The following is a 25,437-nucleotide window of genomic DNA, read 5'->3' as shown; positions in this document are numbered from 1 at the left end:
GGCGCTTTGCGGCGGTGGCGCTTTCCGGCGCTGCGAAGAGGTTCCGCGCTGCGCGGCCGCCCACGGAGTCCTGCGTCAGCAAAGCGCGGCCGCGGCGGCGAGGGGTGCGGCCTGGGCTCTCCGCGCGGCTCTTGGCTCCGGTGTCCGGTGCCGCTCCCTGGCCGAGCCTGCAGGTTCCTTACGTTTTGATCACACCGTGCCCAAGTACTCCATCGGTAAAAGCCGAAGGAATTATTTTCATTTCTTGGGAGAACAGCTCAGGAATACATCCAGAGTTTGAAATCTGATTATGGGAAATTTTCCTGAATCAATCAAAAGGAAAAAAAGACTGTACAGATGGCAGATTTTATTTTTTAGAAGAGGAATCTCTATCAATAAGTTCGTTTTTAAAAATTTATTCTGTTCCTGTAGTACTATGCAGCCACTGAAAAATATTCGAAAGATATTCTGGGATACAAAAAAGACTCCAGGGAGATTATTTTTAAAGAATTGAAGCCCGTGACAACTATACTACAATTAAAAAAAAACAAAAAACAAAAAAAACAGTTTAAGTCGGTTGAGCTGCCAGTTCTTGATGTTGGCTGAGGTCAGGATCGGAGTCCTCGGAGTGAGACGGAGCCCCCTCGGCACGGAGCTTACGGTTCGGTCTCGCCTTTCCCGCCCCGCCGCGCCCCGCCGCGCCCCCACCGCGCCCCAGGAGGGGTCTCTCGGGGTCTCTCTCTCTCTCTCTTTTTCTCTCTCAAAACAACAAAACAAAAACGTGGGCGCCTGGGTGGCTCAGCGGTTGAGCGTCTGCCTTCTGCTCAGGTCGTGATCCCAGGGTCCTGGGATCAAGTCTCGCATGGGGTTCCCCGCTGCTGGGAGCCTGCTTCTCCCTCTGCCTGTGTCTCTGCCTCTCTCTCTCACAGAAAAATAAAACCTTTTTTGGAAAAGAAAAAAATAAAAAGCTGATAGCAAGGAAACAAATAGGCGTGGCTTTACGCATTCTTCAAAACTATTGAAAATATCTAGGCATTTCGGCTCTCAAAAGAAAAAAAAAACTAGCTGTAGGAACTGAATGGGTGGCTTTTAGGGACAGTTTTGTGTCACTGCATGACTTCTCCGGAGGGCCTTGTGGGACATTCCCGAGCCACCCTAGCAGCTCTGTTCTAGAAGCACCCTTCAGCCCCAAGACTACTTCATTACAAGGACATTTTACTCTCATTGGTGTTTCCCCACAAAATTCTATTTTTCTCACAAAATAACCTTGCTCTTTTTTTTTTTTTTTTAATTTATGATAGTCACAGAGAGAGAGAGGCAGAGACACAGGCAGAGGGAGAAGCAGGCTCCATGCACCGGGAGCCCGACGTGGGACTCGATCCCGGGTCTCCAGGATCGCGCCCTGGGCCAAAGGCAGGCGCTAAACCACTGCGCCACCCAGGGCTCCCTTGAGAACTAATCTACATGATGAAAATCCTTGGCGAAGAAACGAGTTCTCAGAAGTCCAAAGATGAAGGTACCAACTGCAGTGGCAGTAAACCACTGTGAGGAGCCCTTGCCCCAAGAAGCACTTGCCCAAGACTGTCTGTGGTGTCCTCCACTGTGCAGCCTCCCAGTTCTCTGCACAAGTCTTTGCAGCATTTTTATATACATGCCCATTCTTTAAAATCTCAGAGCCTTCCTTTTGCAAACTTGATTTCTGGGGCTCATATTTAAAAAGATAAAAACTAGGGGCACCTGGATGGTCAGTTAAGCATCTGTGTTCAGCTCAGATCATGATCTCAGGGTCCTGGGGGTCAAGCCCAGGTCAGGTTCCCTGCTCAGTGGGGAGTCTGCTTCTCCTTCCCTCTCTGCCCTTCCCCCTGCTTTTCTGTGTCTCAAATATATAAAATCTAAAAAAATAAATAAATAAAAGTAAAAAAGATAAAATCTTGGGGCTCCTAAATTGAGCCTCTAATTCTTGGTTTCAGCTTGTGATCTCGGGGTTGCAGATCGAGCCTGGAGTTAGACTCTGTGCTCAGGCACTGTCTGCTAGAGGGTTTTCTCTCTCTGCCCCTCTCCTAACTTGTGTGTGCCTTTGTGCGCGAGGCTCTAATAAATAAATCTTTAAAAAATAAAAATATAAACATCTGGCATAGGTTTCTTTCCAAATATACAATTGTGCTAGGGACTGTGTGGTTTTAGGGGGACTACGCAGGGCACTGGATGGCTAGGGGAGTCCCTGTTCTGATTTATAGCTGAGAATATAGGACACATAGCTGGCTCCAGGTTTCAAGTTCATCTTGGGCACCTTCCACCTCCTTCCCCAACCAAGCTTCCTCCTTCACCTGTTGGTCTGTTATCCAGTTGTGCTGCAGCCCTCTCCAGGAAACTTACCTGCAATGGCCTGAGCAATGTTCCAAAATAACCGTTCCCTGTTCCCTCCTTTGTCCCAAAGCTCTCATATCCTTAATTAAATGGATTTCTGTCCACCGAAAGGATTCTGTCTTATACCATTTCTCTCTCACTTGGCACTTTTTGTCTTGTATTCATGCATTGAATACAAGTTCATACATTGGATTCCTAGCTTCATTACATGCTGTGACTCTGAACAAGTCACTTAACCTCTCCCAGGAAATAAGAGCTATTGTCTATTTCAGCTGCTGCTGTCCCCCTGAGATGAGCCCCTGTGCCAGGAATCCTAGGATCACACAGTATGCAAATGAACAGAGAAGGCTCACCTGATATTCATATTTTATGAACCAAGGTGACATTTTAATGCTTTATATAAAAAAAGTGAAGTTACACATCAAATACAAAATCAACAGGTTTAAAAATTAAATCACATACATATATACTTGAGAAGTCACATTAACTAAAAAAGACACAATTGTCCCTGAAATGGAGACTGGCCTGAGATTCTGGGTTGCTTCAGTCACTGTGACCCTCAATCTTCAGAGCATTTTCACCAAACACTTGTATCCTCATACAGGCCCAACCATGTCAGGCAACTGCCAGCTTGAACCTCTAAGTTCAGGAATAGCCACACCTGCAGAATATTCACAGTTTATTAAGAAGCCAAAGTTCATTGAAGTCCAGTGGAATGAGTTCTCAGCCGAGCCAAGTCTCCTTTTATGATGTGGAAACCGGGCGTAATATGGTCCAAAGTTACACAGAAAGTTAGAACACGATTGCAATGAAAACTCATGCTCAGTCTGGAGTTTCTTACTCTAGAAACACTGGCCTATATGCAGGTTTTCCTTCTAGTGGGATGGGACCCAACTTGCACCCTAAGGAATGTATGGTATAGAGGAAGAACATAATGAAAACAAAGGGCATTTCAGAGGGAAAGGAGAGAATGAACTGTGATAAAATAGCCAAAAGCATTCATTCAACATTCAGTAATCTATAAGCCTGATTCTGGGAGAGGGGACTTTTGAGGGGAGAGCAAATCATCTGGTGTGGTCAAGACCCAGGACAAGTGGGTAGTATACTAGTAGTATAGGTTGGGACACCTGGGTGGCTCAGCGGCTGAGCATCTCCTTTCAGCTCAGGTTGTGATCCAGAGGTCCTGGGATTGAGTCTCACATTGGGCTCCCCACCGGGAGCCCGCTTCTCCCTCTGCCTATGTCTCTGCCTCTCTCTCTCTCTCTCTCTCTCTCTCATGAATAAGTGAATAAAATCTTTAAAACAACAACAAAAATAAACCCCCAAAACAAGTAGTATAGTTTAAGGCCCGACAGAGAAGGACTTGGAATATTCTCTTAGGGGAACTGGCATATATTCTGCAGGCAGTGGAGAGTCAAAGATTATCAATAATGGGATGAGTTTTATGGAGAGATTTAAGGGTAACAGGTTGATTTCCAACTTGTTCAGTTAAAGTGGCCACAGGACATCCAACCTGGTGGGGATGACTAGAAGGTGGCTAGATGCACAGAGGTAATGAGGCAAGGTCTGAGGAATGAACAAAATAATGGAAAGACAGAGACAAATTATTCAATAAACATGCATCACAGTGCTTCTCTATGTCTTAAGGCATGGGCGGGGGTAGCTGAGACACAACAATGAATGAGACGAGTGGCCCCTGCCTCTTGGAGCTTGACTGAACCGGAGAAAGAGATCAACAGCCAATACTTGGTCATTTAATAAGTTCAGTGGTGCTAACTGCTAAGTCATGGGGTCTGTGGGCATGTAGAAAGGGCTGACCTAGCATGAGGGGTTACAAAAGCTTTCCTGCACAAGGGATGCTTCAGCCAAACTCTGCAGGTATCTCTTCAAGGTACTACAATGGCACAGGAGAAGCTGGGGAATGAGGCGAAGGTGAACAATGAGGCATCAAGGGCATAAAGTGCAAACGAAGACATCCAGATAAGACTCAGGAATGGCTTATAGAGTCAAAACAGAGACGAGTTTGGCCACAGACAACAATATGGGGGAAATCAGGTGAAACACAGGTAAGACTACATGAAGACTGAGCCAAGGAAACGAGGACACCAGCACCAAAGTGGAAGATGATGGGGTGTAATCAAGAAGAGAAGCACACGATAAAAATGGTCCACGCATAGAGCTGGACTCCCATGTTTTGATAACAGTTCAGGAAAAATCATTTTCAAAAAACAGTTCTCTTTTCAAAGAAGCCAAATTATTTACAAGTGTCAAATAAGCCCGGTCCAGTCTTGGAGAAATACCGTATGTAGACAAAACAAATTGGAGAAATACAGCCAGTGACAGTAATAACGCAAAATGATAACCATTCGTTCTATGCTACAAATACTCCCCGCTATTTACAAAGTTGGCTACAAAACAGTCCTCAGTTTTTCATCTTCCCGCTGTCAAAAGTACACGGATTTAGTTAAAGTTGATTCCATGACAAGTGATACTTTAATTGGTTCCTCGTGCAGATGAAACTCAGTGTGCACCACTCTGTTATTCACCTGAAAGATTAAAGCACAAACTGTCCAAGAGCCCTGAGCAAAAAGCCTTTTAGTAAACTCCACATAGTGAAATTCTGTGCATTCCCGAAAGTGATGCAGACGGCATTCAGATGAGCACGTCCCACCAAGTGCTTGGAAGGTAGCACTCTGGATGCGAAGAGCACTAGCTTTGGGTCCACAGACCTGGGTTTGGTCTCAACCTGCCCATGGGTAATAGTAGGCAAGGCATTAACCCTTTCTGAGTCTTGGTGACTCACGGTAAAATGAAAGGGTTGGATTACGCTATGTCCAAACCATCCCACAACTCTACAATCCCAGGGTGGGTCGTAAGTACATCTACCATCTGCTACCTAAGCTGTATGTAGCTTCATCATGCACATTTTTGGATTTTTTTTGTTGTTGTTTTGGCCAGTGTCTACTCAGAAAGTGCTTTAAAAATGAATGGCTGGGTGCCTGGGTGGCTCAGTAGGTTAAGTGTATTCTTGGTTTTGGCTCAGGTCATGATCTAAGGGTCCTGGGATCGAGTCTCACCTCAGTGAGGAGTCTAACCTCCCTCTGCCCCTACCCTGCACTATTTATCTTTAAAAAAATAAAAAAAAAAATTGAAAAACAAAAATAAATATGTAAAATACATATATGTAAATAAAAATGAAGGGTGTTGAGTAAAGGCTTAATGAACAGTTTTTTCAGTTAGCATCAGTTAAAATGGATTTCTATTCAGAGCTGGTTAAATCTGTCTTTATTATGACATATTCCTGAGCTGACCAGAAACTATGTTCTTAGAGAAATTGAACAATATAAGATATTTGGGAATATGGTTGAAATAAGCATCAAAACTATCCATGGCCCCTCCCTTTAATATTTCCCCCCAAGCTCCTATGAGGTGAAATGGAGTTTTAAAAGCTATTAAGCATCATATGTAAAGTATTAACAATAAATCTATTCTAAAGAAACAAAAGTAGTTACTATACCTTGGGGAGGTGTGAAGTAATTAATACATAATTTTGATTAGGGCATGAACTCCAGAAGCACTCCGCCCAGGCTGGAATGCCAGCTGAGCCACTGACTAGCCCCCATGTGTCACGGTGGATGCGAATCCCAGTAGCTACTTGAGGGGTGTTGGAAGGCTTTAATGGATTACTCTGTGAAGTGCAGAAAATAGTAATTGCTCTGGAGTGAGCCATGCAATAGACTTTAGTATCACTCTTACTGTACTCTTCTGCAATCTTTTCTTTTTTTTTTTTTTTAAGATTTTATTTATTTATTCCTGGGAGACACAGAGAGAGAAGCAGAAACATAGGCAGAGGGAAAAGCAGGCTCCCTGCAAGGAGCTTGATGCAGGACTCAATCCCAGGATCCCAGGATCACAACCTGAGCCGAAGGCAGACACTCAACCACTGAGCCACCCAGGTACCCCTTCTGCAATTTTTTCTAATTAGCTTTCTTTTGGTATAAAACTCTCATATTGAGAAGAAAATTACCCTTTAATCTTGATATGATAAACTACAATAACCGGGCAATTCTCCAAACTATGGTTCATGTATAAATCTACTGTAACTATGGGCACGCATTCATTCAATGATTGTTTACTATGGGCTACCAACTGGGAAGACAAATGTGAGCTAGAGTCCATCCTTAAAGTCCCAAGGTTCTCCTCTCTCGGGAAGCCAAGTCAGGCAAGAACTTTGATGCTCACCTCCTATCCAACGTACTCAGATTACCAATGACCAGAAAATGTCACGATCAATTTCCCTCATCAGCTGGCTCAACCATGTTATCTGAATGCCACAGTCATCAAAACTTATGATCAGCCCATCATTCCAGGCAACTTTTCAGTATCTCTCATATTTCCATGGCTAAAGTCAACCTTTGCCTGAAAATGCTCTCATCAAGTGCATTACCATCAGCATGAAAGGAGCACCTGTTCCCTTGGAATTTACTTACTCTGGTGAAAAAGTCAGCGATGTGCCACTTATTTCCGTACTGTTTAAAGACTTCGGACATTGCTTCAATCATCACGGAGCCAGTGCGAGGGTGCCGTAGAGCAACGTGATCTACAATACAAACACAAGACGTTTTTTCCATTTTACTCCTCTCTTCACACCAAACATGGTCTTTTACTCACATTTAAGCCTGGAAAATGGCTTTAAGCTGAGAACAAAAAAGCATTCTTGCATTAATAAGAGTGTCTGGGGCCGTAAGAGACATAGACACAAAAAAGAGGAAGTACCTGAGTGTCTCAGGGGACTACTGTGACCAGCAGCATGGTCAAACTAACCCCTCAACAGGGCAATTCTCTTATATGAATTTTCCAAATAAAACTTCAAATATACACAAAAGTAGAAAGCAAAGTTTAACAAACTCCCATATAATCATCCCCCCGATTCAACAGTTATCATCATTTTGCCATATTTACTTCATTTATCCCTTCCCTATTTTTTTTCTTTAATTTCTGGCTTTTGCTATAGGATTTTAAGCTAAATTCCCCCAAAATATACCCATAGAGATTCATTTTAGGGTCCTCAAAAGTTTAATTAGTGAAATTATTTTTATTATCAATTAGATTTTTAAAAAAACGCCAAAAAAAAAAAAAAAACAGAACGCCAAACATGTCTGTTTAGTGTAGAAATTTGATGGGGATATCAAAACTGTACACTTTGATAATAAATCCAGGTTGAAACAGAAAAAACATGGGGATATCTCTCCAACTTCAACATAGGCAGAGGTTTCTTAGAACACAAAGAACATAAACTATAAAAGAAAAAGCTGATAAGTTGGACTTCATCAGAATTTAAAACTTTTTTTTTTTAAGATTTTATTTGTTCATTTGAGAGAGAGAGTGAACGAATGAGAGAAAGCACAAACGGGGGGGGGGGTAGACGGAGAGGGAGAAGTAGGCTCCCCACTGAGTCAGAAGCCTGATACGAGACTCAATCCCAGGACCCCAGGATCATGACCTGAGACGAAGGCAGATGCTTAACTGACTGAGCTACTCAGGCACCCAAAAACTTTTATATTTTGAAAATGTTACTAAGAAATTGAAAAGCCACAGATTGGGAGAAAACATCTGTAATACATTCCAAATTACATGTATCCAGAATACATAAATAAATCTTACAAATCAACAAGGAAACAAACAACCCAATAAAAAATTAGGTAAAAGATATGAACAGACATTTAGCAAAAGAAGATATATGAATGGCCAATATGTACAGGAAAAGATAATCATTAATTCTTCAAGAAATGCAAATTAAACCCACATGTCGATACTATTACACACCCCTCAGACTTTCTGAAAGTTTTAAAACAGGTCAAATCAACTGATAACAAAGATGTGGAGCAACTAGAACTCTCATATACTGTTTGCGGGAATGTAAATGATGCAATCATTTTGAAAAAGAATTTTCAATTTGGCAGTTTCTTTAAAAGTCAAACATATACCTACTATATGAATCAAACATTCTGCTTCTTAGTATGTACTCAAGGAAAACAAAAACATATGCCCAAAGACTTACACATGTGTGTTCACAGGAGCTTTGTTGGTAATAACCAAAAACTAGAAACAACTCAAATGTTCAAAAACAAGTGAATGGCTCAACACATTGTGTTCACTTTGTGTTATATTTACACAACTGAATACTCCTCAGAAATAAAAGGAAATGAACTACTGATACACAAAACATGGACGAATCACAAAACTATTATGTTGAGTGGAAAAAGACAGGGAGGCAGGCAAGAAAATATATATAAGTAATACATACTAAAAAGTATATCAGATATCTGAGGGGATTAACAAAACTAAAAGTATATACATACTATATAATTCTAGTTATAGAGAATCCCAGAAAATGTAATCTAATCTGTGGCAACAGAAAGTGCAACTGTGGTTGCATAGGGATGGGGATGGAGGCAAGGGTAGATCACAACATGGGGAAACTTTTTGGGGTGATAGAAGCATTTGTTTCTATCATGGTGATAGTGTCATGAATGTATACTTACATGTATTCAAATGGCATACATGGAACATGTACAGCTCATACTTCGGTTTTATCTCTATGAAGTTGTAAACAAATTCACAGAACATATCTGTTCAGTGTGGGAACTATACAGGAATTTCAGTATTGTCCCTCTTAGAGTAAATCACAGTCAGAAACCCCTCTTCACAAAGCTTGGTGAACCATTCTGTCCAGTGTTCTTCAAATTGCAGGTTGTGGCCCAATAATCAGCCAATAAATCAATTTAGTGGATTAAAGCTGCACTATTTTTTTTAAGATTTTATTTATTCACGAGAGACACAGAGAGAAAGGCAGAGACACAGGCAGAGGGAAAAGCAGGCTCCCTGTAGGGAGCCCAATGCGGAACTCGATCCTAGGACCCCAAGATTATGACCTGAGCTGAAGGCAGACGCTCACCTGCTGAGCCCACCCAGGAGTCCCTTAAGCTGCATTTTTTTATAATGGGATAAAGCAGGCTATACCAGAAAATATTAAAGTGGCTCAATGGTAGCAAGGGCAGCTATGATTTATAAAACTAGTGTGTTACACATATATTTATATTTTTACATAAATATATATGACAAACTACAATGAATTATGTATTTTATCAATTCTAAGATCAAAGGTTTTTTTTTTCCACTTTAGCATCTCTGAAATCTGGATGTGCTCTATAATATCTTCTGTGTCATAGATCAACTGGTAGCTTCTTGAGGATACAAAATAATGGTATGTCTTACAATCAAGGCATTAGATTTGATGAAACACAATCTTCTTGTGGGTTATGGCAAATAACACTTGAAAACCTCTAACCTAACATAGTCTCAAGCTCTTTGAAGAATCATGTGCCAGTCAGTAAAACGAAAATCAGAGTAGCTGCCAGGTATCTTATCAAATGAAAGATTATAAAGTTCTCATTGCTTTGAAAATAATCAGCGATCCTAAGTCCACGGCCATGGGTTCAGTCCTCAAGACAGATTCTAGGCCACAAAAAACGGAGTCTGATAAGTGACATTGGAGAACTTTAGACTTTGGCTGAAAGCTAGTCAATTTCCACTGATTTACCAAACAAGGTCAAAGGAAAAATTATTTAGGACCAGGAGGGGCACCTGGGTGGCTCAATTGGTTAAGCATCTGCCTTTGGCTCAGGTCATGATCCCAGGGTCCTGAGATGGAGTCCGGCATCAGGCCTCCTGCTCTGGGTTGTGGGGGAGTCTGCTTCTCCCTCTCCCTTTGCCCCTTCCCCTTGCTTGTGTTCTCTCTCTCAAATAAACACAATCTTTTTTAAAAAATTAAAAAATAGAAATGCTTATATTTTTAAAAAGATAGAAAATTATGAGCCAAGTACCTAAATGAAATAGTTGGGAAAAGAAGAGTAGAATAAATACCACCAAAATGAAGAAAAATGGAAACAAGAGTCAAAATTAATGAAATCAAAAACAGATATCAGAGGAGATTAACAAAACTAAAAATAGGTTCTTGATTAAATAAATACACGACTGGCAAGACTGATAAAAGAGGGAAGCCACAAATATCAGATAAAAGGAGCACTACCATAGATTGGACATTTCATGCAATGAAACCTGGCCAAGAAATCTGAAAATAAATTTTTATTTTTCTCCCATGAAGAAACTGGTTCTCCCAGCACTATTTATTGAACAGCCATTCGTTCCACACTGATTAGCAATGACTGCTTTGCTTTGTCACCTGTCTAGTTTCCCTACATATTTGGTTTTGCCTCTAGGTTCTCTCTTCCAGCCTGTGGCCTATTTGCCCATATACAGAGTTCTTGTTACTGCTATATACTAAGTATTCTTATCTTACAACACAAATTCTCTCAAATATCTGTAGTCACTCTCTCATGTCCCCCAAGTATCTACACAACAATCAGATTTTCAGTGGGGACATCTCTATACATCTCTTTTAAAATTTTTTTAAAGATTTATTCATTTATTTATTCATGAGAGACACACAGAGAGGCAGAAACATAGGAAGATGGAGAAGCAGGCTCCTCACAGGGAGCCCGATGTGTGACTCACTCAATCCCCTGACCTGGGATCATGCCCTGAGCCTATGCTCAACCGCTCAGCCACCCAGGCATCCCATATACATCTCTTTTTTTCATTTTTATTTTTATTTTTTAAAAGATTTTATTTATTCATAGAGACACAGAGAGAGAGAGAGAGAGAGAGAGAGGCAGAGACACAGGCAGAGGGAGAAGCAGGCTTCATGCAGGGAGCCCGACGTGGGACTCGATTCCGGTTCTCCAGGATAACACACCAGGCTGCAGGTGGTGCCAAACCGCTGTGCCACCGGGGCTGCCCCATCTCTTTTTTTTTTTAAACTGCAATCTCTACTCCTGCCCTGGGACACTCCCTGTATCCCTTGTCCCTGCATTATCTTTCTCCATAGCACTGGTCACCATGCAACATATTTTACTTTTAGTAAACATTTCACTGAAAGGTAACCATCACACAGAAAAGTGTGCATGAGGTATATAATAGGTCAATAAATTTTCATAAAATGAACACACCCTTTAACCAGTGCTCTCCTCAAGAAACAAGTTGGTGCCAGCATCTAGAAGTCCTCTTCTTGCACGCGCTGGTCATGACCACCCCAAACACTGCATCCCCGAGGGCAAACAGTATCCTGATTTCCAATACTGCAGATTAGTTTTGCCTATTTTAGAACTTTATATAAATGGGATCATAAAGTAGCACAATATATGGTTTATGTGTTTATTGTCTGTCTCCACTAGCACGTAAATTCCATGTAGGCAGAGATTCTTAGTTCTTCTGTTCAATACTGAATCTCAAAAAAAAAAAAAAATAATAATAATAATACTGAATCTCTAGACCTTAAACATACATAGTCCAGCACACAGTGATAAAATCCATTCATTCAATAAAACTGGAACATTAAGTTCCTCACCTTGACCCTTAAGTGCTCCATAATAATTCTGTGGTTAGCTTATATAAGGAACTCATTTCTTTTTATTGTTGAGTAGTATTCCATGGATGGCACACCACAATTTGTTTATTCATTCACCTGTTGATGGTCATTTGGGTTGTTTCTAGTCTTTGACTACCTCAAATAAAGATGCTAAGAACATCTGTGTGCCAGTCTCTGGGAGAGCATGTGCTTTCACCACTCTTGGATAAATAACCAAGGAGTGAAATCTTACATCTCACTTGAATTGGGATAGTATTCTTCACATCTTACCACGAAGTATGTTTAATTTTAAGTTGTTGCCCTATTCTCCTTTGCTTACATTTTTTCACTAACATTTTATCTTGAATTCCATATGTATTTTTGCAAACTGCCTTTATCCTCTTTGAAAGAGGTCAGGATAAAAACAGCTAAAGGGGAGCACCTGGCTGGCTGGCTTAGTTGGTGGAGCGTGCAACTCCTGATGCCTGGTTTGTGAGTTCAAGCCCCATGTTGGGTGAAGAGATTACTTAAAAAAAAAAAAAAAAAAAAAAAGCTAAAGAAATGTCTTTGACCTCTCAATTCTACCTCTCCTACAAATGAATCAAGTCTACCACAAGATTCTTTTGGGCTTTTACTATTAATAACACTATTAGTAATGATGATAATAATCTTATTAGCATAATGTATTAGTAATAATAGAACCTAATTACTTTTTTTTATTATGCCAGTTATTATGATAAGCACATCTGTGGTTATATAATTCAATTTATAGAACATCCCGATATAAGTAAATTCCATCATTCCTGTTTTACATGAAGAAATGGACATATCTAGAAATTTAAAAATGCTGAAGGTCTCAAATACAGCAAGTGGCAGAACTAGCTTTTGGGACAAGATCTTTTTCATATGAAAGTCAATGATCTTATTTACCACGTGATACTTTGCTCAGAGGTTTGTGTCTTCCTGTAAGAAACTAACAATAAGATGTCAACCTGCCCTCTCTAAAAGTGAGAACATCTGTAAAGAGAGATGGTGAGTTAATAAAAAATCTCCTTATATAGGTCAATTTCTAAAGCACTGATAATCTAAAAAACAAAAACAAAAACAAAAACAAAACAACACGAAAGTTACGAATGACCCAAAACTTCTGGAAGGTGTGTGTCACTGTCATATACCCTCACACCTCACAACTCACCTGCCTGGGTGGGATAGATGATGAAATAATCACTGAATGTGGGCAGCCTCCTCTTCTCAGATACATCATCAGACTCCATGGGTTCATCATCAGTCTCAACACCGCTGTCTCTTCTCTCTGTGTTTTGAAGAACAAAAATACATACTACAGGAATATACCACAGACACTAAGAACCCTTACTCAAAGTTCCAACAAAACTTGTATCTCCACAAGAGAGAAATATCTGAAGAAGCTACAAAAGTTGGATGTCGGCCCCACAGGCCACCTGCCATCCCACGGACATTTGAGAATTGCACACATCTTTCTCAGTTGTGAGCCTCCCCGGCCTACCTCATGACACAAGGCCCACCTCAGCCTTAGCTAACCATTCTATCCCAGCTAAATTCCTCTTCTAGCCCTTCTCCCAGTCCAAAATCTCCAGGATACCATGCAACTAAAGCCACATCAGCTGAGGGGCCTCTGATTTTAAAAAACAAACAAGTAAATATTTTTAACTTCTTTTCTCAATCATCCATATGAAAATTTCCTAGAAACATGACTATTATTTTTTTAAGATTTTTATTTATTTATTTATTATTTATTTATTCATGAGAAACACAGAGAGATGCAGAGACCTAGGCAGAGGGAGAAGCAGGCTCCTCTCAGGGAGCCCGATGGGGAACTCAATCCCAGGACCCCCGGATCACACCCTGAGCCAAAGGCAGACGCTCAACCTCCTGAGCCACTCAGGCATCCCCGAAACATGGCTATTAGAAAGAAGTCTCCACTTACCTCCTCTACAGGCCTGGATGATAAAGATCTTCGGTTTCTCCTGAAGTGCTGGACAATTTTTATTATTAAACATTTCAAAAATGTCCTGCAGGTTGACTTTTTCACCATCTTCCATTTTAATAAAGCCATTCTCCCCATGGGACATAAGGGTAATGAGGCAACAGCCAACATCACCTTTAATTTCATTGAGTCCATCACGAAATAATGTTATTTTCCTGAGTAACTCCTGAAAATAGGATAACATATTCAAAAGAACTGAAGGTAAAAAAAAAAAAAAAAAAATGCTAGAGACGGCCCCTTTCCTAGGCAGTCCGAGGACATGACAAATATGAAAAGAATGTCTCGAACAGGGTTAGTATGAGGTAAATATCAGTTCTTTAACCTGTCACTTCCCTGTTGGTTGCTCTCAGAATTCTTCCTGTGCCACTGGTTCTTCTTTGACAGAATTAGGTCATTTTTGATTCTCTACCACAAAATACAATAGAATGGTAATCCCCCAAAGGGCTAATGTATATAAATTTTATATCGTTAACTTATTTTAACATATAGAAATTATTATTCTCTACAACTAATTCCATCAATAAGCTAGAAATGGAAGAGAATGGAAGTGTCTACCAATAATATTTCCATGCCAGCATCTATGAGATGTCACCAGGATCAAGCCCCCTAGAGAAGCAAGGCAGGAATGCCTACTATTGCTGCTCCCATGCCCCTCAGTCAAGATCCTAGTCACTTCAATAAAATTAAAAGTTAAATAAAGTCTACCTCACGCTAGTCAGAATGGCTAAAATGAACAACTTAGGAAACAGATGTTGGCAAGGATGTGAAGAAAGAGGAACCCTCTTATGCTGTTGGTGGGAATGCAAACTAGTGCAGCCACTGTGGCAAACAGTAGAGAGGTTCCTCAAAAAGTTAAAAATAGAACTACACTATGACCCAGCAATTGCACTACTTGGTATTTATCCAAAGGATACAAAATAGTGATTCAAAGGGGCACATGCACCCCAATGTTTTTAACAGCAATGTCCACAATAGCCAAACTATGGAAAGAGCCTAGATGTCTATCAACAGATGAATAAAGAAGATGTGGTGTGTACACACACACACACACACACACACACACAGGAACATTACTCAGTCATCAAAAAGAATGAATGGAATCTTGCCATTTGCAACCAAGTAAATGGAGCTAGAGAGTATTATGCTAAGTGAAATAAGTCAGTCAGAGAAAGACAAATACCATATGATTTCACTCCTACGTGGAATTTAAGAAACAAAAGAGGGAAGCCCAGGTGGCTCAGTGGCTTAGTGCCATCTTCCGCCCAGGGTGTGATCCTGGAGACTTGGGATCGAGTCCCGCGTGGGGCTCCCTGCATGGAGCCTGCTTCTCCTCCTGCCTATGTCTCTGCCTCTCTCTCTGTCTCTCATGAATAAATAAATAAAATCTTTACAAAAAAATAGGAAACAGAACAGATAAGCATAGGGGAAGGGAAGGAAAAATAAGATAGGGGCACCTCGGTGGCTCAGTAGTTGAGCATCTGCCTTCGGCTCACGGGACTCTGGGATTGAGTTCCGCATCCGGCTCCTCGCAGGGAGCTTGGTTCTCCCTCTGCCTCTCTCTCTCTCTCTCATGAATAAATAAATAAAATCTTTAAAAAGTGAGATAAAATAAGATAAAAATAGAGAAGGAAGCAAACTAAGACATTCAACTGTAGGAAACCAACAGGATTGCTGGAGGGGAGATGGTGGGGGGATGGGATAACTGGATGATGGGCATGTGATATATATAATGAGCAGTGGGTGTTATATGCAACTGATGAATCACTAAATTGTGCCTCTTAAACTAATAACACAGTATATGTTAATTAAATTGAATTTAAATAAACATTTTTTTAAAAATGAAGTCTAAATACAGGAAACAAGGAGCCAAAACTCATTATTTACAGATACCATGATTATCTAGAAATATAAAATAATCAACCAACTAACTATTGGAACTAGCAACCAGTGAGCTGACTGGACACAAGGTTAACTCACAAAGATAAAACACCCCTCCCAGTTACCTGGCAACAATCATTTAAACTACATAATGGAAAAAGAGGGTTCCATTCATGGTCACACCCAAACTAGGACTATACCTAGGAATAAACTGAAGAAATACATACTACCTAAATGAAGAAAAGGATAAAGAAAGCTTCAGGGAAGAGGCAACATACACCATGACATGCCCAATGGTTCTGTTAATACTATTAATTTGCCAATTCATACCAAATGAATCTCAATTCAGTGTCATGGCAATCAAACTCCCAAAGGATTTCGGTGGACCTTAACCAGATTATTCCCAAGCTCACAGAGAACAGAGGACATTGAAGAAGAATCAAGAACATTCAGAAGTAAAAAAAATGGAGAGGAATAGGTTCTATCAGACATCAAAATATCCTAGAAAAATCATGGTGAATGAAAACAGTGACATACTGGCAGAAATATAAACAAATATAGGAACAAAATATTTTAGATTCCTGAAACCAATCAGATTACATATAGGAATTTGTTTCATGATAAAGGTGGAGATTCAAATATGTGGGGGAAAGATAAATATGTCTTCAACATTCAATAAATGTTGAGACAACTGACTATCCATCTGGACATAAGATGGGACCTCCTATCTCACACTGTTCCAAAAACAAGATTCCAGAGAATAGAAAAGAAGCCTTAAACTTTTTTTTTTGTTTTAGGATTTTATTTATTTATTCCTGAGAGACACAGAGAGAGAAGCAGAGACATAGGCAGAGGGAGAAGCAGACTCGCTACTGAGCAGGGAGCCTGATGCAGGATTTGATCTCAGGACCCTGGCATCACGCCCTGAGCCCAAGGCAGACGCTCAATCACTGAGCCACTCAGGTGTCCCAGAAACCTTAACACTTTTGAATACAAATAATACAGAAAAATTAAATTTTTTAAGTTGGGAAGGCATGGGATTTAATCAAGACACAAAAGTGAAGAACCTGCCAAGAGAGATTAACAAGTTTACTCAAAAAAAATTTTTAAAGACTTCCATACAACTTAAGAGAACAAAAAGAATCAAAAGACAAGTAATAGAGTAAGAGAAAAGTATTTGCACTACATTTTGTAAATGAATAATGTCCAGGAAATAACTGTAAGAATAGGAAAAAGACCACCCAGTACAAAAAAGGCAAAGGAGACAGGACAGATAATTTGCAGAAGGAAAAAAATGGCCAAAGGATGTTTAACTAAACTAATAATCTAGAAAATGAAACCCAAAACAATGAAATACTTTTGCCAGTAACAGTGCTAAACATTTATAAATAAACATTGCTGGGATGCAAGAAAAGCACTACTGAAGATCCTTAAAAGAATAAATAAAAGTAACTTTGGCAGTATCTACCATTCAAATGGAAGGCACCAGATAAAAAGCCAGACAATACGTAAGTGATTCTAGTACAATCCTTGGGGAAAGTGAGAGTGTTTTTACCTTTGAAACAAAAATAAAATCTAAGCTTACTGGGCTTTTGCTATAAGCCAGCTCGTATTCTGGGAATTTTGACACACAGAAGCTCATTCATTATCACCACAGCCCCCCAAGATAAGTCACTCACATCAACCCCATTTCAGGAAGAGGAAGGAAAGTAGTCAATCCTTTTTAGGCAGGGTTGCTAAAACTATTGCACTATGGACACTTGAGGCCAGAAAATCCTTTGCTGTAGGGGCTGTTCTGGGCATTGCAAACACCCACTAGATGCCAGTAGTACACTCCAGTTGTGACAACCAGAAGTGTCTCCACACATGGCCAAATGAGGAGGGAAAATTCACCAGTTTGAGTATCAGATTTAAGGTAACAACTCAGAAGAGACAGAATTCCAGCTCAGACGGTCTATGTGGCACACACAGCCCCTACTGCACTCTTCCTTGACATTTATTTATATCCAGGAAGGGTCTTCTTCTGTTATAATCCTTAAATTAAGGCAGGTGTAGGTCCTGACTCAGCTAGAGTCAGAGAGGTCAAATAGAGTTCCCACCACCACTCTTCCATCTTATTTTTTCAGCATCATCTAGTTAATCCAAAATGCAATTCTGCTCATGACTTTTAGCTCCCTCTTTACACCTCTTTCAGGTTTTAAATGAATCCCACAAGAACTGGAATCCCTCTGGCCTGCCTCCTGGTGATCTCTCAAAGGGGTTTCTTTGGTCTTTCCTGCTCCCAAATGCTCTGGAGCTTGCCTACTCCACATTCACACCTTGTCCTTGGGCCTCCTTGCTCATCTTGCTTAGGACACCTTCTTGGGTCCCCTTCCCTCTTCAACTGCAGAGCCTTAGCCAAGACTGGAGCCAAGAGGCCCCTGCTTGACTAGAAGGAGAAGTAAGGTATCACACACTTAAGATTACAAAAGCATCAAAAATTTTATCAGGACACGCATGGGATTGCTCAGTAGTCCTGGTTCTTGCCAGGTATTAAAATCTAATTTTTATTTTATTTTTTTAAAGATTTCTTTATTTACTTTTGAGAGAGTGAGCAAGCACCAGCAGGGGTGGGGACAGAGAAAGAGGGGAAAAAAATCCTAAAGCAGACTCCCAACTGAGTGCAGACCCGGGGCTGGATCCCAGGATCCTGTGATCATGACCTGAGCTGAACTCAAGAGCCGGATACTCAACTTACTGAGCCACCCAGGTGCCCCAAAACCCAATCTTTTTTTTAAAAGGTATTTATTTATTTATTTTTATTTTTTATTTTTTAAGACTTTATTTACTCCTGAGACAGGGGGAGGGGGGGAGAGAGAGAGAGAGAGAGAGAGGCGCAGAGACATAGGCAGAGGGAGAAGCAGGCTCCATGCAGGGAGCCCGACCTGGGACTCGATCTTCAGGATCACACCCTGGGCTGAAGGTGGCGCTAAATCGCTGAGCCACCAGGGCTGTCCTTTAAAAGGTTTTTAAAAATTTTTTATGAATGGATAAAGAAGATGTGGTCTATGTATACAATGGAATATTCCTCAGCCATTAGAAACGACAAATACCCACCATTTGCTTCAACGTGGATGGAAATGGAGGGTATTATGCTGAGCATAATGTTTGTCAATTATTATGTTTGTCAATCGGAGGATAAACAGTGTATGTTCTCATTCATTTGGGGAATATAAATAATAGTGAAAGGGAATATAAGGGAAGGGAGAAGAAATCTGTGGGAAATATCAGAAAGGGAGACAGAACATAAAGACTCCTAACTCTGGGAAACGAACTAGGGGTGGTGGAAGGGGAGGAGGGCGGGGGGTGGGGGTGAATGGGTGACAGGCACTGAGGGGGGCACTTGACGGGATGAGCACTGGGTGTTATTCTGTATGTTGGTAAATTGAACACCAATAAAAACTTAATTTATTAAAAAAATTTCTTCTTTAAAGAGGTCAACTCCCCACTGAGCTCAGAGCCAGACATGGGGCTTGATCCTGAGATCATGACCTGAGCTGAAAGCAAGAGTCAGACACTCAATTGACTAAGCCAACCAGGTGCCCCCCTCAAAATCCAATTTTTATTTTTATTTTTATTTTTTTTAAGATTTTATTTATTTATTCATGAGAGAGAGAGAGAGAAAGAGAAAGAGGCAGAGACACAGGCAGTGGGAGAAGCAGGCTCCATGCAGGGAGCGCGATGTGGGACTCGATCCCGGGTCTCTAGGATCAGGCCCTGGGCTGAAGGCGGCGCTAAACCGCTGAGCCACCCAGGCATCCCAAAATCCAATTTCTAAAAAAGAAAGGAAAATTTTAAGATCCAAGTCACAATTTTTCATTTTTGTTTTTAATTTTACCATCTTGTTCGGATCGATGCACGCTGTATGTTCAAACTGGCACTGGCCAAGCCATTCCTTCATTAGCTCGATGTCCCGGTGAGCCCCTGGTCTGCTCTTCTCCACACACATGAGAAAAGCCTTCCGACTGCCACTCAGGTCATAACGGTCCTATTTTTCAGGAAAGCCAACATTTAAACCAAACCAAATTCACAAATCTAAATATGTCACAGATAGGAAATAATGAGTTTCTTCTAGAATCAATGGTGAGGTTTCCCGGTTTGGATCAGGGGTGCAATACTGCCTGACTTTCTTATTAGCTATGGAAGGAGGGTTGGGGGAGGCATGACTGGATTTATACTTCTTTCAAATATCTTCCTTACACTAGGACTAATAGGTCAATCTCAGTTTTAAATTCCTATGTATACATATAACTATCAGTTTAAGGAAACATGGCAGAGAGTGGAATATAGTCAATGACAACATAGGGCTGTAGTCATCAAAATCCAAAACATGGGACATTCTACAGACAACCTAGTTTGTTCAACAAGTAAACAATAAGAAAAAAGTTTAAAGAAGTAGGAAGTAGCCTAAGAGTCTTAAGACACAAAGCAATCAACTGTATTGTATGAATCAGAATCCTGATTTAAACAAATCACCTGCGAAAGACAGACCACGTCAAGAAAATCTGAATCTGAATGTCAACTGCATCTTTGCACACACTACGGAAGTTGTTTTTAGGTAGAATAATGGCATTGTGGTTCTGTTTTGAAAAATCTCTTTGTCATGCTCAAAGACAAAGAGTCATACTCATGCATCTGTAGATAAAAGTGAGAGGGTATCTGAATTTGCTTTAAAATTACTGGAGTGGGGAGCAGACAAAACAGGATTGGCCCTATGTTATTAATTTGCTGAAGCGGGGTCATAAGTAAGTTGGGCTGGAAACCGGCAGGTTCGTTTTCTATTTTTCATTGGTATTTGCTGAAAATTTCCATCATAAAACAAAAAACCAAACTCTGCAACCAGTGATTTACATGGCCATCCAAGGCCATAGAGCCTGTCATGCTAGAACTTCTAGTGCCTCATTTTCTCAATTTACAAAGAGAGATAAGGGCAGTGCCTACCTTGTTTGGTTAATGCAGGCACAGTAGTTTTCAATGGCTCATGTTTATCTTTCACCATCATAACAGAAAGCAGTGAGATCTGACTACTTTAGACAACCGTACAATCCCCTTTAGCTAACTAGAGCCGCACAAAAAATGTTCCAATGTCAGCTAGAAAAAGTGGCTAAATACCATCTTTCCTAACCAGTGTGTACTGCTGATATAAGAGCAAAAATATTTACCAGTTCTCCATCCACACAGTCATAGCTTCTCTTTAGAATCTTTCTTGGAATCCCTGAATGCATTTTTGAGAAAAGAGAATAAAACAGAAAAAGTATTATTATTTTTTCTGCCTTAGTTTTCTCCTCTGTAGAGTCAAAGGGGTAGAATCACTATTACAGCTTTTTTTTTTTTTTTTTACTATTACAGCTTTTATTTTTTTGTATATTTTTTTTTGTTGGAGTTCGATTTGCCAACATATGGTATAACTCCCATTTTCTTCTTTTCAATCAAGATCCACTGTCATTCTTGTTAACAGGAATTCTGTTGCCTTTTATGCTTTCAGGTCCAGCAGGCTTCAATCTCATTTTAGAACAGGTTCCCTGGATTATGAACACACTCTCCTCAAACTCATGAGGCTAGAAACTTAAAACAGATCTCCCTTGGACCCCAGTTAGGTACAAGGGCAGAAAGAGCCAAGGCAGAGATGAAAAGGACAAGGTCTAATTGATTGACATTGCTGCACATGTCCTTCCTGAAAAGGAGATCAAGGTTTCCATCAAGGGACAGATAAAAAGACTAGGTGTTTTTTAAAAAATGTAACGTCATCACTTAGTATTTAATTCAAATATTTAGTGGGTGCCTAAAGTGTACAGCCACAATATTGTGTAGTCTGGATGATTCTGGGGGAAAAAAAAAAAACCACAAACACTTTGCCAAGAGTAAGAGACTCACAGTCTAAAGAGGTAGTAACAAAAGTGTAATACATGAATAACTACGCTGGAGGGCCAGCACACACGCTGTGCAGGTGCAGAAAAACAGGAGAGTCAAAGCTCCGCAGGCCGGCCGGTGTTCTGCCTACAGGCCGTGTCCGGTGGGCCAGACAGCTGGGATCCATTACCAGTCTAAACAAAGTCAGGAACAGTACCACACCTCAAAGCTCCATCAGATCCTAAGCATGCTGATAGGAGAGGTCACCGACAGTTTATTTTAGCGTCTATCTGATGGCTCTCCCATAACTGCTGCTTCCTCTCAGTCTGTACTCTCCCACACGCGCATATTATGTGCACGGACGTTTATTAAATCTGGAGGAGGGACGCCCCAGCCTCCCTCAACCTGTTACATACTGCGTGTCTCGATCATAAGCCACATCTTAGATTTATGGCAAATGGTCTCATGGTGTGCGGGAGGGAGCTGCCTGCCCCCCATAAATACATGCCCTGGAGACGTGACGGTGACCTCCCACACCATGCTCTCTCGGAGGTGCCTGTTAACAAAGCATCTCGGGCCTACTGAGTCGATCCCATTTCTGGGCCCTCCCCGCCAAATGTGCCGGTGGATCCCGACGGCTGCTCCTGGGCGGCTCACTCGGATTCGGCGCTCGGGAAGGCCACTGCCGGGACCGCTTCCCCCCAGGCTCCCTCCTCCCGCCGCGCGCCCCCGCGAGCCGCGCGGGAAATCCCCGGGAGGGAGGCCGGCGGGCCGCGCCGCGCGCCCCCGCCCCCGCCCCCGGCCCCGGCCCCGGCCCCCGCCCGCCCCCGCCCGGGCTCACCCCCGCGGTCGGCGGCGCCCTGCCAGAGCCTGAGCAGGTCGGCGCGGCGGAGCTGCCGCAGCACCTTGACGAGGACGCGCGACGCGGCGGGCTCGCAGTAGTTCTGGGCCACCAGACGGGCCAGCCCCGCCTTCTTGCGGCCCTCCAGCTCCAGCTTCACGGGGCTCACCCGCGGCTCCTCGTCCACGGTCTTGAGGAGCAGGCGGAAGTTGCGCAGGTCCTGCGGGGACAGCAGCTCCAGGGTCTCCTGCACGCGGCTCTGCAGCTCCGCCACGTCCGGGGTGAGCTCGGGAGGCGCCGGGGGGCCGCTGCACTCCCAGCGCCCGCCGCTCCCCGGGCTCCGCTCCATCGCTACCCAGAGGCGCGGGAGCCCACCCGAGGTCGGCGCCCAGCACACCGCGCACGCCTCCCGCTTCTTCCCTTTGTTTTGTACAACGGAGGCGTTTCCGCTGGCTTCAGCCGCAGCCGAGCGTGCTGGCCGCGGCGACCCGAGCTCTCCCGCCGGGTTTCTGGCCTGGCCCCGCCCCCGCCCCGCCCCCGCCCCGCCCCGCGGCTCCTGCTGAACCCTTGCAGCCGAGTTAGGGACCGCCCGGTGGGACCTCTCGCCCCGCGGGGCTCCTCCGTGTTTCTCTGCCAGGGCTGCGCCCTAAGGGTCACTTGGGGAACTTTTATTTTTATTTCTTAAAAGCTTTTATTAGTTTGTTCACGAAAGCCACCGAAAGAAAGGCAGAGACGCAGGCAGAGAGAAGCAGGCTCCCTGTGGGGAGCAGGATGCGGGCCTCGGTCCCAAGACCCCGGGATCGGGATCCGAGCGGAAGGCAGACGCTCACCCACTGAGCCACCCAGGCGGCCCACACCTGGGTCACTTTTTAAACTCCTCCTGCCCAGGCCATAACCCAGGCTGCTTACATTCACATTTCTGGGTGGCAGACCCCAGACATCAGCAGGTTTTAAAACTGTTTGGGTGAGTCCAACATGCAGCCTCTTTGAGAACCACTGACCTTAGACCTGTGTTTTGTCGGCCACCTAACCCAGTGGCTCCCACTTGGAAGAACCACTGGGAAGAACTTGGACGCTGAGATAACACCTAGAGGCTACTATTTTTGGAGACGGAATGGTGAAAAAAAATGAGAATTGAGAATTTGAAGTCAGCAAGAAGTTGGAAAGCAAGCTACTCACCCTGGGGGGCACGGGAGGGACCTTGCCTTGGGGAGCAGATCTAGGTTGGTGATTGTTGTGCCTGCTGTTCCGTTCCCTAACTTGATGAGACCCTCGGGAATTCACTCATTCTAATTATGGTTTCACTCAAATTTACTTACCCCGTGGGAGATCTGGTGAAGGAACCTCAGGACCTTGTTTGCATCCTGATTCTAATAAGCCAACTGTAAAAAACACTAAGATTTTGTTTTTTAAAATTATTTGAGAGAGTGACAGAGTCCACCGACACAAGTGGGGGTGAGGGGCAGAGGGAGAGAATTTTCCAGCAGACTCCTGGCTGAGCACAGAGCCCAGGATGGCCCCATCCCACAGCCCCAAGATCAGGACCTGAGCCCAAACCAAGAGTTGGAGGTTTAACCCAGCCATCCCTAAGATCTTATTTTTAAGTAAGCTTTATGATGTAGTTTTGGAATATTGGTGGGGTCCGAAGCCAAAGGCCAAGAAAGAATTTTTGAGACGTCTTTGGTGTAAAAGGTGACTTTATTAAAACATGGGGACAGGACTCTTGGGCAGAAAGAGCAGCAGTGGCTGCTGCTCTGGGATTGTGAGGAGCTATTGATAAATACTTTGGGGTTAGGGGAAGTATGGATAAGGTGAATTCCAGAAGGATATTCATATGCTAAATATCACTGGAAACTTAATGGCCTTGCTATTGTCAAATTAAGGTTGTTTTTCTCTCTAGCAAGGCATTAACGTGAAGATGGGTGGGAGCTTCCTGGAGTAACATTATACTCTGCCTGCCTCAAGCATTTGGCAATGGACTGCAGGTTATAAGGACACTTAATTTTATCTAATTTCCTTCTGCTTTTGTATCCCCTTTCATCTAAACTGAATGTGGGGCTTGAACTAGTGGGTTCACTTGATGGACGGAGCCAGCCAGGCACCCCTAAAAAATCTGTTTTGAGACAACTGGAAATGTGAATATGGGCTGGGTATTGGATAATATGCAAAAAATTTGTTAACGTTTTCCAGGTGGGATAATAACATTGTAGTTATGTAAGAAAGTTCATTATTTTTACAGGTGTACGTTTTTAGAGATGAACTATGGAAGGGTGAAATGGTGCTGTGTCTGGAGTCTTTTTTTTTTTTAAAGCCTTCATAAAGGGGAGAGTGGAAAGACAAGGGTAGCAAAATCCTGATAATTGTTTCATCTCTCAGTAATGGGAATGAAGGGCCACTATACCATTTGCTCTACTCTTTATGATTGAAATATTTTGTAATTTACTTTTGGAAACTGAATATAACATCTTGAAAGCTTTGCTTCTATCCTCTTTTGGCCCATGCTTTACTAGGCCTTACCTGTAAGTGGCCAAATAAGTGTTTCCTTCCTACAAAGCTTTCCCTCTAAATAATTTGCTTTAAGTCTGAGGTAGCCAAGAACAAATTAGTTTAAAAAGGCACTGGGCAGTGTTTCCAATCAGCTGAAACTCAAACTTTAATAGTTGTTACAGACTGCAGAAGAGGAAAAACCAATTCCTGGGCCAGAGATAATGCAGCTATCCAGGGCCACTTGCCTTTGGAATCAGGGTTAAAAGGGGCAGTTCCAGTTTTACTCCATGTTTAGAGGAAATTAGACTGTTTCTCCAAATTATGATTTCTTTGCGCTGAAAGAACAAATGAACATGTAAGGTGACTCTGGTGACTGAAATTCACCGGCCAAGTATAAGATGAATAGATTGGAGTGAAGCCTATACCTCTGGACTTCATCTCTGTCCCTGGTCTGCCAGGGGCTCTTGGGAGGGCCCCCACTGGCATGAGGCTCCCGTGGCC

The 25,437-nt window shown here is 42.3% G+C and overlaps 1 protein-coding gene and 1 long non-coding RNA gene across 3 annotated transcripts; one reads left to right on the top strand and one right to left on the bottom strand.

Annotated features, from left to right (window-relative positions):
- Positions 1-29: 29 nt before the first annotated feature.
- LOC112668735 (uncharacterized) lies at positions 30-4,547 on the top strand. Its single transcript, XR_003141842.3, has 2 exons — positions 30-640; positions 1,281-4,547. It is a non-coding gene; the product is annotated as an uncharacterized LOC112668735 (long non-coding RNA).
- Positions 2,706-22,976, bottom strand: LOC112668879 (caspase-14-like). Of its 2 annotated transcripts, none has more exons than XM_035704863.2 (7): positions 22,450-22,964; positions 20,921-20,973; positions 19,597-19,746; positions 13,782-14,007; positions 13,011-13,127; positions 6,837-6,946; positions 2,706-4,892 (listed from the first exon to the last, which is right to left on the bottom strand). In XM_035704863.2, exons 1-7 carry the CDS (start codon positions 22,796-22,798, stop codon positions 4,791-4,793), a joined length of 1,107 nt encoding a protein of 368 aa, XP_035560756.1. In that variant the 5' UTR covers positions 22,799-22,964; the 3' UTR covers positions 2,706-4,790. The 2 variants fall into 2 exon arrangements, with proteins under 2 accessions (XP_035560756.1, XP_035560755.1); XM_035704862.2 differs by lacking the exon at positions 2,706-4,892 and adding an exon at positions 5,526-6,034 and having other exon boundaries at positions 22,450-22,976.
- Positions 22,977-25,437: the final 2,461 nt, after the last annotated feature.

This window comes from Canis lupus, chromosome 23 (assembly GCF_003254725.2).
Source record: "Canis lupus dingo isolate Sandy chromosome 23, ASM325472v2, whole genome shotgun sequence".
Classification (NCBI taxonomy): domain Eukaryota; kingdom Metazoa; phylum Chordata; class Mammalia; order Carnivora; family Canidae; genus Canis; species Canis lupus.
Note: the sequence above shows the minus strand (reverse complement) of the source record. Positions and strands in the feature narration are given on the sequence as shown.

What these genes read in the sequence shown, in the direction of transcription:
- LOC112668879 (XM_035704862.2), bottom strand. Translation starts at nt 22,798, where the DNA reads ATGGAGCGGAGCCCGGGGAGCGGCGGGCGCTGGGAGTGCAGCGGCCCC. An exon ending in ACTGTGTGGATGGAGAACTG is followed by an intron (nt 19,747 to 20,920) that starts GTAAATATTTTT and finishes CCTGAAAAATAG; the next exon opens with GACCGTTATGACCTGAGTGG. An exon ending in CATCTATCCCACCCAGGCAG is followed by an intron (nt 6,947 to 13,010) that starts GTGAGTTGTGAG and finishes TTTGTATTGTAG; the next exon opens with ATCACGTTGCTCTACGGCAC.